Raw genomic sequence first — 12,869 nt, forward strand, 5'->3', positions numbered from 1 at the left:
AGCGGGTTCTGTCTCTTCAAAGCAGGCAGCCACATATATGGGAATGCCCCCACCCCCCAAGTGTTGAGAGAGAAGATTTGGTGGCGCTGGGAGGCCCAAACGTCTGCCTCTGCTTCAGACCTATTCTTGAAACACCTTGCTAGTGTATGGTGAATGAACAATATTGTAAAGCCTAAAAACCTGGAGCACAGTAGAAAGCCTGTGAAAACTAGCAAATGTCCTGTCGTGTTTTGTTTTGTTTTAAGTTAATAGAAAACATCCAGGCACACAATGAAGTGTTGAGTGGGAGCAAAAGATAAAATATACATAGGAAAATGGGCTGCCTAATAACATCATGTTAACTATGATGATAGTTGCAAGCCAGCTTTCTTCAACCCAGTGCCCTTCAGATATTTGGAATTGCAACTCCTGTCAGCCCCAGTCAAGCACTGCAAATTGTTAGAGATGATGGAAGCTGCAGTCTCCAACATTTGGAGGGTACCCAGGTGTGAAGGCTGTCATCAGCCAAGGCCCTCGAGCAGCTGTTTTGCTGTATTTGGTGCAGGAGATTTCAAGGCCCAGCAGCTGCTCAGGAAGCCCCTGCCTGCCGGGGTTCTTGGTGCCATCATGGTCACAGGCAGGCCCCATCTATCTGCTCCTCTTTTTCAGAGAGACAACGCTGTCTACAGTGACAAGGGGTAACGGCTGCATGGCTGGGGAAATCCCCCTTCATTGGGGTCCTTTTCACTAGTGACCAGCTCCATTTGAGACTAGAAATGTGAATAGGGAAAAAATTACTCGTGGTCAATATTCTCTAGGCAATGCCTCTGTATCTTAAAGGAAACAGTAGTCCTCGGACAACTACTTGGCCCGTTTAGTTAGCTCAATTGGGTTGCCTCCAGCTGTTTTGGGTGCCAGCTTCCATCAGCCTCTGTATGGCTGTGCTGACTAAGGCTGATGGGACTTGTAGTCCAAAGCATCTGGAGGCAACAAGGTTTGGGGGAGGCTGGCATGCTGTCTGCTTTAGAAGCCAGGAAATAGAGGCCAAATCAAGAAAAGGTTAGATTTTGAAAGCAGCCAAGTTGGCTTTCTCTGTACGTTGTTTTTTTGATTGATTGATTTTATCCCACCCTTTCTCCCAAATAGCTCGTGTGGTTCTCTCTCCTGTCCCCCCCCCCTTTTTAAATAATGGTTGAGCATTTTTAAAGCATTAACTAGCATGGTGGAAACAACATAGGAAGATATCAACAGGTCTGATTTTATTTATTACTTGTATGCCACTTTTCCATCAACAAAGCTGAATTCAAAGTAGGTCACAACAATAAACAAATCATTGCAAATAACATTCCAACAATATTACAGTAAAATCATATAACAATGCAATAACCTCAAGAAAGCAAGGACAAAGAGTTTAAGCAACGTAGACCAGTACCAATACATAATAATTAAATAGGATTTGATATCTTAGGCTAATTACAAAAACAAATTGGATAGCTTTAGTTGTGAGACGGTTATATTTTTTTCAAAACTAATCCTCTCAACAATCCTGCAAAGGAGGTTAGGCCAAGTGTGTGCCTGGCTCAACATGGACTAATCAGCCTTTTGGTTGAGACCTTGAATCTCAATCTCCCTGGTCCTGGTCCAATATTCTAACAACTAGGCAAGCCTTCCCCAACTTGGTACCCTCCAGACATTTTGGGCTACAACGCCCATCAGCCTCTGTCAGCTTGTAGTTGAAGTCCAAAACATCTGGAGGGCACCAGGTTGGGGAAGGCTCCACTAGGCAGTGGCCTTTACCATTGACAACTGCTCGTGTTCCTCTTTGAAGAACCCTGCAGTTGTAGCAGGTGGGCAGTGGAAAAGATTTGCCCTCCTGACTGACACAAGGCTCACCGTCCTTGCTCCTTCCCTTGCCAACAAGTGACACCATCATGAAATTAAAAAGAAGTTGCCATTACGCAGTGGCATTCATGGGATATTTATTGCACTAAGTGATGTTTCTGTCCCACTTTCCGGATGTGTGTTGTCTCCCATAGTGGCTCACATCAAAAAATGAAAATGGGACAAAGGCTTATAAACCAAACAACCACCCCAAGTGCGCAAAGGAAGGGGAGTGAAGGAAAAAGGAAAAGGAGGGGGGTGATCACTTGGACAACATGGTGAATTGTAAACAGGCATTGATACCCAACTGGGACCAGGCAGATCTTCCCTTGACTCAACAGCCCTTTGCCACCTGACCAATGGCAGAAACTGGCAAATGCTTCCTTTCCCTTCTGCAGTCTGAGGACAACCGTGGTGAAAGAATACGCAATCAACACCAGCATGCCTTTGCTCCATCTCCTCTGTCACAGGTTGGGTCCTGCAGTACTGTGTCCTCTGGAAAGGGGGGGATATCTCCTCAAGGATGCCTCAGTCTTTTGTTCCAGCGTACCATGACGAAGAAATAGAAGCTCTCCCATCTCAAATTCAACACTCAGCGGCTTGCCTCGTCTTCCATTGACTTGCATGCAGGCGCACTGCGTTCTTGCCCTCAGCAAAGTGTTGAATGAACATTCTGAGCCATCCTGGAAACAGGCTGATGTGTGTCAATGGGGTTTTTATATATATAAGCCTGTTGCCTACAGTGTAACTGCTGGCCAGGAACACTGAAGCTGATAGGGAAGGCAAGGAAGGTCACCCATCCTCTTAGCCCTGTGGAGGGTTGGGGTGCTGGCCGGGGGTCTTCTCCACTTGCATTGCCAGCATAAAGCAAGGGGCGCAGTGCTGCTGTGGACTCCTGCACTGCCACCAGCAGGTCTGTCGCCTCTGCTTCCCTGAGAGAGTCAGAGGAAAGCCGCCTGCTTCGGTCACAGCCAAGCTGCTGCAAAGTCAACCTGCACCTCCATTTGTTCTGAATGTGATGGAGCCCTTAAAGGTTGGGCTGTACAGAGGCTAGAAATCTCCCCTCAGTACCAACAGGATCCCTACAGAGCACATCAACAAGGCCTTTGAAACTAAAGCACAGAGGCTACAAACTGGGAAAAGAGGACTAAACAGAGACATTCCCAGTTGCCCTGCTGCCCTGTCCTTTCCCTGGAGAATGCGGGCATCCCTCAAGAAACAGCCACTGCCAGGCAGCACTCTGAGACCTGAGTTGCTGGCACTTCTCACTCTGGATGAGTCAGGGTCTCTAGCCCTTGGTAACTCTCTACCCTCCAAATCATGCCGTTTCAGCGCATGGGTAAACTGGCTTTAATAATGGCAAAGAACCAAAAACGGCACAACCCAATTTGGTGTGAGGTGCCCAGCATAGGCTGGATAGTAATCCAGTGTGCCAGGGGTTGACATGGGCTGCTTTGAGGGGGAGGCTGCATGCCACACAGGAGCATTCTGGGAAGAGGGCCAAGACCATTCTCTAGGGGAAAATGAGTTCTTGCTCCCCCCCCCTTGGTGGAAATGGACTGCCTTCCAGTTGATCCCGACTTATGGCGACCCTATGAAGAGGGTTTTCATGGTAAGTGGTATTCAGAGGGGGTTTCCCATTGCCTTCCCCCGAGGCTAGTCCTCCCCAGCTGACTAGGGCCTGCTCAGCTTGCCACAGTTGCACAAGCCAGCCCCTTCCTTGTCGGCAACTGGGCTCCTTGGGATTATGCAGCTTGCCCACGGCTGCACAGGTGGCAGGGCACGTAACTCCTGAGGCACTCCCTGTGGGGGTGATCTTTAGCTGGCCCTTTTCACCCAGGAGACATGAGCAGGGATTTGAACTCACGGACTCTGGACTCCCAGCCAGGCTCTCCTCCCCACTGTGCTATGCTAGCTGCACTCTTGTCCATATGACAGAGTTATTCCTATTGGTTCACCTCCCCACTGTGCTATGCCAGCTGTTTGCTCCCCCCCAACACCTGTTTTATTTGACCAGGAAACACCCTCTCTGCACCTTCTTTTGCTGAGGCAGCTAATAGCCTTTATTCTTTGTGGATGTTCAAAAGTTGAAGGAGAAGCTTCCTGGAGCTCTTGGCACCCCTTTCTGCGGCCTGCTTCCTAGCGCCAAGGCTGGAGATAGTGAGAGCGGCTGGAAAGCAAGAGAAGGAGGCCACTGTTTGAGAAATCCACCCTCAATTCTTTCCCAAGTCGTTGATACTTTCAGACTCCCCCAAAGAAAAATCACCAGGGCCCTTGTTGCTGCCTCCCAAGCTGTGAGCTGGCCTAGGGGTGGTATGCAGAGAGCCTTGACCAGCCTTCCCCAACCTGGTGCCCTCTAGAAGTTTTGGACTATAGCTCCTATGGTGACTAGGGATGAGGGGAGTTGTAATCCAAAGCATTTAGAAGGCAAAAGGTTGGGAAAGGCTGTGCAAAACAGGAAGGTGGTTTAGCACACCTCTGAATTTCTACCTTGGTAACCTGAGATTCAGCCATCTGTTCAGTGTACTAAAATAGTTGTTTTCTATCAAAAGTCCAGTGTAAGTTGTGCTCTCAGCAACCTGTGTCCTTACATTCTTTACCTGTGTAATAAAACCACCAACCCTTAAAAAGGATTTATTGGAAGAATTGGTACCACCTCCCCACACACTGCAGTCCCCTCTGTTTTGTTTTTAAAGAACCATAGACGTGGCTGGTGTCATCCCTGGTTTGGCCCTCAGATAACAAAGCCCTTGCCTAATGCAAGCCATTGCTAGTGCAAATGTGAAAGCTCACTCCAGAAAAAGTGCATTCAACATGGGTCAAAGCCAGCCCAGTTGATGTGCTCCCAATGAATTGATTATCTCAGCCTTTCCCAACCAGTGTGCCTCCAGATGTTGTTGGACCACAACTCCCATCAGCCTCAGCCAGCATTGCCAATGGCTGAGGCTGATGGGAGTTGTGGTCCAACAACATCTGGAGGCACACCGGTTGGGAAAGGCTGGATTATCTGGTTGGTAATGAGCATAGATTGCTGGCTGGCCTTCACTTAGCAGAGTATTAATGTCTTCTCGCACTGAATTGGGTTTTGCTCCTTTTTGTACTTTGAAGCCAGCAGATCCAGTTACCTGTGTGCTGATCCAAAGCTCCTGTATGTATTGCTGCAACAAAGCAAAAGGACAAGATGACTTAAGTTGCAGAGTTCCTAAGTTATTTATTTTTTATTAATTTATTTATTACATTTATAACCTGCCTTTCTTCTTGTGACAGAAACCCAAGGTGGCTTACGTATGGTTCCCAGGCAGTCTCCCATCCAGGCACTGACCAGACCTGACCGGAGCTGGCCTCATGTGCCTTCAGACCATAGTCTGGGACAATTGCGAAAGAGTTAATTCCAAGGGAGTTTAGGTACATGTGATGATACTTACACAGTGTTGTAAGGGATGGGCTTTGGTCCATATTTATCCAAGCTTGGGTTTTGATTGAGGCAATACTAGCATGAAACATAGGAGAGAGGATCCTTTAAGTAATGAGCTCAATTTTATATACAAGTGGGACCTACAACAAAATGTTGCAGTGTAGAGGGTTTGGGGTGCCAGCCACGTCCTATGAGGATACTCTATTCCATTTTATTCCCTTCTCCGCCCAGTTTTCCATTCCCTCCATAACAGCCAGTCAGTATTCTGTTGTTTTCCTTAAGGGCTTTTTTTTTTGTATTCTGCAAACCTTGGGGTTGGTGCTAGAGCCAGTGGCCTTTCTTTTCTCTCCTGACATAAATTGAGTCAGTTTTACTCTTTGTTGGTGCTAAGTGAGAACAGTGGCTTAGTTAAGATGCAAGACGCCTTGGAAGAATCAGGACTTTCTTGGCTAGCCTTGTACGTATTCCCTGCAGACTGCACTGAGATTCTGGATGTAAATCTGCCCTGTTTAAAAAGGCCAAGACGGAGAACGTTTTCCAGCCTGGGGCCACATGCCAGTAGTGGTGGGGTGAGAGGCAGCAAGCGGGCAGAGCAGTCGGCATGATTCTTCACCTTTGCTCAGTAGGCTTCATTCCAGCTGCACAAATGCAGAGGCACCCCACATCTCCCCACCCTCCCTCCAGGCTAACTAGGGGCATTTCCAGCCAGGCCAAAGTACTTGAGGAAGGTGCAAGTCTTAAGTTCTATTCAAAGTAACCCGCTCTGGTCTACTCTGAGCAGGACAAACATTGAACATCACCCATTCTCTCCAAAGCATTCAGACCAGAGCAACCTCAGCCACCACCCCAAACATGCACACAGGTTCTGGTGAAAAAGAATCTCTTACCCGCCAGGTCTGTGTGACGTCGGGTTTTAAGTACCGCACCGCATAACAGCTGAACCCAAGAACTGTTGAAGGAAGCACGGAAGACTTAGCAGCAGCCCACTCTTTCTTCCCTGCAGTGGCTTGTACAGCTAAGCAGCCATGGGATCTCTGGGGGTTCTTGTGCACTGCCTCAGTGGGCAAGCTGACAATGGCAGGGCTTTGGCATGACCTGGGAAAGACCCCAGCCCAAGAATGCTGTGCAAAAGGCAAGTGACCCAACTCTCTCCCTCTGCGCAGTGTGGGTTTGAAATGGGGGAGGGAAGCAAGGCGGGCAGAGCCTGCCTGGGCGGGAGTTGGCTTTGGGATTCCTGCATCTGGTAGGACTCCCCTCATCCAATGAATGGATCAGGAAGGGCACATCACACTTTGCCACTCATATGAAACCATGTGGGTTGTTACTCGCTTGTTTGCACAGCAAAGAAAAGCCAGTGTAGCTGGTGCGGCCATCCTCTGCTGTGGAAGTCTAGTTCTATGAAGAGCTTGGGGAATAAAGCATCTATGGAAGGGCCCAAGCATGTCCCTTCTTCCATCACAGCCACTCCCAGCCTGGTGGCCTCCAGATGTTTTCAACTATGGATGCCATCAGCCCCAAACCAGCATTGGCTAGGACCCATGGGAGTTGTAGTCCAAAACATTTGGAGACCACCAAGATGGGGAAAGTTCATCTAATAATTTCCATGGTGTGTTGCTGAAAGACGCGAGGGATTGGTGCCAAGGCACCTGTGGCATTTGTTGCCTTCCAATTCATGATGCCTCCTGTCTGACCGGTCCTGGTTTTGGAACATCTTGAGCTAATTCTCATGAGGTGACCTGGTGAAATCACCACATGGAGACTTTGGTGTGAGCATGTGTGTGTTCTGAAGCAACACAGCACATTCAACACAATGCAGCACAGGCTGGAAAACCTCCTGAGGAATGTAGAGGTTGAAGTGGGAGCTTTCCATCTCATGAAGCATCCTGAAGGCCAGTGCATGGGGACCCTCATTTTGGTGACTTTGTCACAGCAGCAAATGGCAGTTGTGTAACCTCCTGAAAGACAAAAGGATGCTGAAGGCAGCTGCACCTCGTACCTTTCTGGTTAAAGCTGGGTAGTTTGAACTCTCCTGCTGTGGAGATGAAGCGAGACCAGTCGTCCATGGCCCGGGTATAGCTGGGCCATTCCTCCTGATTGGTGCTGGGCATGAGAGGGGCCATCTTCCCAGCTCTGTACTTTGCCGTCAGCGACTTGCCCAACTCTGTCATCCCCTGAGCAATGACAAAGTTACTACGAGGTACCCTTGCAGCTGGGCACAGGGATGTGCAGAAAAGTTGTCTGCAGTCATTTTAGGCATTGCTTGTGATGATGCCCAGCTCATTTTCTGAGAAAAGATGCGAGTAAGCCTTCCCCAACCTGTGGCCCTCCAGCTGATGGGAGTTGCAGTCCAAAACATCTGAAGGGCACTAGGTTGGGGAGTGGCTTCAGAGATGCTTTACCTTCTCTGAGAAGTGGGCACTTGTGCCATGTTTCCTACCATTACCTCTTCAGGCTATGTGAGAGAATAATTGTATGTTTCTAGGAAGCACATGGGGAACGGTACTGAGCCAGGAAAAGCACACCTTTCCCCGTTTGAAATGCATGTTCAGAACACATTTGACTTCATCAATGAGAAAGTACAGTTGCCCATACCCCAGATGCAAAGAAGCTACTTCCTGCCCAGAAGTAGTAGCTTCCAGGCAAGGTTTGAACCTGATCTCCTTTGCTTAAAGTTAGTAACTGGCAGCTGCTGTACCTTGCTCATAAAAGCAAATGGGGGCAACATGTGCAGGCCACTTCAAGGCACAATCAGATAGGGTGGCCAGATGCAAAAATGGACAGGGCTCTTGTACCTTAAAAAAGAATTGCTGCAGGTCTATAGAATCACCGCAGGTCTAGTATGCCACACAATCTACTTGTGCTCAAATTCCCTCTTCTTATGCAACTGTTAAAGGTGCAGAAACCCTATTCACTTTTGCATCAGGCCAGCAGAGATGGATGACAGGATGCTTGTGGCAGCAGCAGAAGCAGAAGCATTCAATGGTGAATGGAAGTGACTCACCAGGGATGGGAGGTGCTGGTTGGGCACTCCAGCCAAGGTAAATGTTGCATTTTCAAAATCCTCTTTGGGGGAAAAAATACAAGAAAGATTAACAACAAGGGACATCCAGGTTACCTCCCCCTCTCCAGGCAGGCTAAAAGGCCTGCATCTCTAAAAATGGTGTGGATTGTAGAATATGCTGCTAAACCAGAATATGCAACTTCCTGTCCTCCCACTCTTAAAGCACAGCCAGACAGGAGGGGAAGGTAACACTCTCTGAGGTGCTAAGTGATCTCTGGCCTGTTTGAAGCAGGGGGGGGGAAGGAAGGACGAGGCTCTAACCTCACCCACCCCAATGCAGTGAAAATCGCTGTCCCCGTGCTGCTAATAGCAAGGCAGGAAGAACAGTCGTTTACAGATAGCACACCTGAGCAATTTCTTCTAAAGTTTTAGACAGCAAAGGCGGTGTAGATGGCATTACTACCGTTTAGCCAAATAACTTCTGATTCCTTGGTTACAGGGCAGGATTTGAAAAATCTGCAGATCGAGCCACTTTATGACCAATTATCTGGATGATAAGCTCAAATAAAATGTTTAGTGTTCTTCTGTGAATAGACTCCCAAAGTTTTTGACATAATATCTACAGCACTAAGCCTATGCTATAGACCAAAACTGGTAGCCAGCACTATCGACTTGATGGCCTATGCAAACCTAGTGCCTATGCCAACCTCTAGACATTTTGGACTACAACCCCAGCATCATATGGTAATGCTGGCTAGGACTGATGGAGTGTAGTACAAAACCTCTAGAGGTCACCAAGTTGGGGAAAGCTGTCATAAATTATAAAGCAGCATATTAATCTCAGGAGTCAATCACAAAGTAACTTGCATGGGGCTCAGAATAATTAGAGTGGAGCTCTCCCCTCCCTAACAACCCTCAAATCTAATCCTACATTAGTGCAGCAAACAGAAAGTACTAGGCTTTGGAGTTGGATGCTCAGTCTCTGCCCTGGTCCTCCTCTCAGTATAAACAAACTGTCTGTACCAGTTACCTTTGGAGCAAGTAGTTGCTGTCCTGGAATGCTCATCCGTGAGTCTGTTTGCCATGGTGTCCATATCCATTCGCCTTAACGTTGGCAAGAAGGGGTGGTAGATGTGGTCCTTCACTCCAGCCAGCATGACTCGTTTGGGCTCCAGTGGGATTAGAACCGCTGGGGCAGCATAGACAGGACTAGCATCTTGAGGCCAGGGGATCAAATCAAGCGTTCGGGCCATTGCTGCAAAATCAGCCAGAATAAAGGAAAGGGAGGTGACCACGTTCCCCATTCTCTCCCCCAGCCAAGTGAATATATCTTTGGTGTCTCCTGGAGAAATTCTCCCCAAGGTAATAAGCACCAGCCTAGGTTTAGGGGCCCCACCAAAGCTACTGCTCTGTCTTGTCCCGCTTTCTTTTGAACTGGAGCTGTCTTTAAACAGACCAGCCCTGGGCTGAATTAATGTGCATGGGACTGGTCTGCAAAGGATGGAATGTGGGGATATTAGCTCTCAAGTTCACAGAGGAGGCTGACCGCTAGGAGGATCATTTCTGATGTTTATGTTATCTTCCCCTTACCTTGCAAAATGAAAAGGCCAAGGAGAAGACAAAGACAACATTCTTTGGCTGGTCCAAGCAACCGTTCTGTCTTTTCATAATCTTTGATTAATTTGGTGACTTTTTCAGGACTTGGCAAGCATTTGAAACCATAACTGCAACCACAGGCAACTTCCAGGTGTTGGCCACCAGGATCCACGTACAGCAGGGGGTAACTATCTTTTTCCATTTACAGGGCCTGATCAAGGAAATTTTTCTGGCTGTCTAAGACCCCACCAATTTTGGCAAAAAGGGGAGGGGAATTAAACTAGATGCAGTGTTTGGGTGGATGGAGAGGTTTAAACCTGGTTAGCTGCTCTGGACTGCAACGCTCATCAGCCCTAGCCAGTACAGCCATATCATGCTGGGGCTGATGGCACCTGTAGTCAAAGATGGTACTTATAACACTAGTATTACATCTGAACCAGGCCTACATCTTCTGTGTCTCAGAGTAGCAGAAACAATAGCAGCACAGGGATGCAAAGAGCTGTGCAAACTTTGGAGTTGCTTGGAGAGGAAGGAAGTTCCTCAGGAAAACAACAAAGTTGCCTCAGGACCGAACTTCACGTCAGTGGAAAATCTTGCTTTTTTACTCCTAGATTTACAAGGACTTTCCAGCTCACATACAGCATATAGACACATACACACACATGTCTTTTATCAAATGTGCCAGAACAAGAGGTCCTCTGCAGGGTCCCACTTCCTGCTTCCTGTGGAAAAATTCTGAAGCAGTCCTGAAGTGCAGTACAGAACGTGACCTTCATCCTACTCTACGCACTCAAAGAGGACAGATTCAGGCAGGAGCTGCCCCCCCATCTCCCTTCCTTGTCTTTCTCTTCTGTCTCCCTCACAGCGCCCTTTTTCAATCCAACCCAGGGGGTGAGAGCGTCATCATGATATCACTACATATTATTTATTTATTTAATAAAGCATTCACATTGGCGTAGGTGGCTAACCATTTTTGGTCTGAAGGCTACATCCACCCTTGGCTAACGCTCCAGAGGCTGCATGACAGTAATGGAGGTACATACCCCACACTCACATATGCACACAGCTAGGGATGATGGGGGAGAAAGCCAATTCAGTTCTAATTTAAAGGTGCATCTTGGTGATGCAAACTCTCTTTTTTGGCAATGCACAACTGGCCTCCCTGTTGCTGACTCCTCTGACAGAGCTTTGCTGAACTTTGCCTCTCCGTCTCTAGATCAGGAAATTCCCCTCGGAGCTGGAATTTTGATCTGTGGACCTTATCCCACAGCTGATTTCGAATTACTATCCTTCCCCACCCTGCCCCATCTGGCAGGGCGGCTTAAGCAGATTTAATGATTGCCAATAAAATAGCTTAAAGGAGAGTGTTCTGTGCAATGCCAAACAAGTCCTGCATGTCTTAGGTTTCTTTTCTGGAGTTCAAAGGCAAAAAGTCAGGGCAGCTTCAGAGAACGGACACATTCCAAAACTGAATAGCCTGGCATTTGACTTTCACTTCAGGACTGGACAGCATCTTTCACTACATCAGAAGGCAGCAGGCTACCTTAGCTGAGGGTGCAGGACACACACAGCTCTGTCCTCCAACACATCACTGCCACTCTGGCTGCCCCCTGGGGCAACTACTCTACCTAATAGTGGGGCCAGCCCTGCAACTAGTGAGAAAGCTGTCAATCTCTCGGACACGCAGATTCCTCTTAGCAGCAATACCAAGCCCTCTAAGGTAGCCCTGGGCCCTACTTCCCTTCTGTTTGAAGGGCTCTCTGGCCCAAGGCTGGGTTCAAGGTGAAGAATGCTAACAGGAACCTTGAAAGTTGCCTGTCAGCCGTTAGCACCTCCACAGCAAACTGAGCTGTCTTCTCCACCATGGTAAAATGATTTCTATTTAAATTATAGCAATTATTTCTGAATTTGCAGCCATGCATATAAATTAGCAGATGCAAATTTAATGCAAAACTCTATTCTCTTTGCGAAAGTGGTCACACCTGCAAGACCCCTGTAAGAACGAAAGAGACTAGAATACCTCAGTCAGATCTGCTTCCTTTTCTTAGCTTGCTTCACATTGTGGGCCTCGGGCCTAACTTGAGCCTCCAATCATTCTGTGTACTGACCCCCAATTCTCCATGGCAACAGGAAGCCAATATTCAAAGGAACAGTGGGATGATGAGGGCAAGGTTGCTAGGTGACTAGGGCAATGTCACTGGAGTTCCCTGGTAACTGGTGACCTCTCCATTCACCAGGACAGAAGCATGAAGCATCAAGCCTGAGATCCTTTTACTTGTGCCTGTGGCCACTAGCCAGCCTGTGTAGGAGAAGGCCAAAGAGAAGTTTCTGCCCCCTGGGAGAAGACAGGGCAGGCTATCCCTCCACTCTAGGGATCCCGTGGCTCACTGTCTGTGGCGTTATGCACTTCATACCCACAAAGAGCAACAGATAAAACAGAGCACCCCCAACCTACCCGCTGCCACCGTGTTTTGGAGGTACTCCTCACTCCTCCATGGGCCCACCAGCTAGGAGGGCTCCAGCGCTCTGGCACCTCCCTCCCTCCCAACCCTGCAGAGGGATTGCCTACCTGGTTCAAAATCGTGAAAACCTGTGGATTTTTGACCATTTAATGGCACCTGGATGTTTCTTGAGGGGGAAAATATGTGTTGAATCCAAAACTGCAGATTGCTACATTTTCTGATAACTAATTTTGACATCAGCGTGACAAAAATGTGGCCTTGTTCACCTATTTGCATTTTTCAGTGAAGATAGGCTGTTCATGTTATTCCAAAAGTTATGACCTACACAATTCTCAGGCATCTCTGACATCTCCTTCAGAAGCATGTGGTGCAATACATATAACAATATAGTACATGTCTGGATATAACATTTTTCTGAAAAATCATTTCTTACTCATCTAGTGTTAAGGTACACCAGTACCTTAATCAATGAAGATTCAATAAGAGAATGATAAAATTGGACATCATTCCAGGTAAGAGGAACATTATTATTTTC

At 47.8% G+C, this 12,869-nt stretch overlaps 1 protein-coding gene across 1 annotated transcript; it reads right to left on the reverse strand.

The window, feature by feature from the left end:
- Positions 1 to 3,965: 3,965 nt before the first annotated feature.
- On the reverse strand, positions 3,966 to 9,529 carry SPMIP8 (sperm microtubule inner protein 8). The gene is made up of 7 exons (XM_061594242.1): positions 9,307 to 9,529; positions 8,277 to 8,338; positions 7,272 to 7,446; positions 6,163 to 6,224; positions 5,286 to 5,350; positions 4,986 to 5,018; positions 3,966 to 4,030 (listed from the first exon to the last, which is right to left on the reverse strand). Exons 1-7 carry the CDS (start codon positions 9,527 to 9,529, stop codon positions 4,000 to 4,002), a joined length of 651 nt encoding a protein of 216 aa, XP_061450226.1. The 3' UTR covers positions 3,966 to 3,999.
- Between the last annotated feature and the right edge of the window lie 3,340 nt (positions 9,530 to 12,869).

This window comes from Rhineura floridana, chromosome 13, assembly GCF_030035675.1.
Source record: "Rhineura floridana isolate rRhiFlo1 chromosome 13, rRhiFlo1.hap2, whole genome shotgun sequence".
Taxonomy (NCBI): Eukaryota; Metazoa; Chordata; class Lepidosauria; order Squamata; family Rhineuridae; genus Rhineura; species Rhineura floridana.

Excerpts from the sequence above, each read along its gene's own strand:
- SPMIP8 (XM_061594242.1), bottom strand. The coding sequence starts at position 9,529 with ATGGCCCGAACGCTTGATTTGATCCCCTGGCCTCAAGATGCTAGTCCT. Across the intron at positions 8,339-9,306 it reads AGCAACTACTTGCTCCAAAG|AGGATTTTGAAAATGCAACA; the intron begins GTAACTGGTACA and ends TTTCCCCCAAAG. Across the intron at positions 6,225-7,271 it reads ACCCAGCTTTAACCAGAAAG|TTCTTGGGTTCAGCTGTTAT; the intron begins GTACGAGGTGCA and ends TTCCTTCAACAG.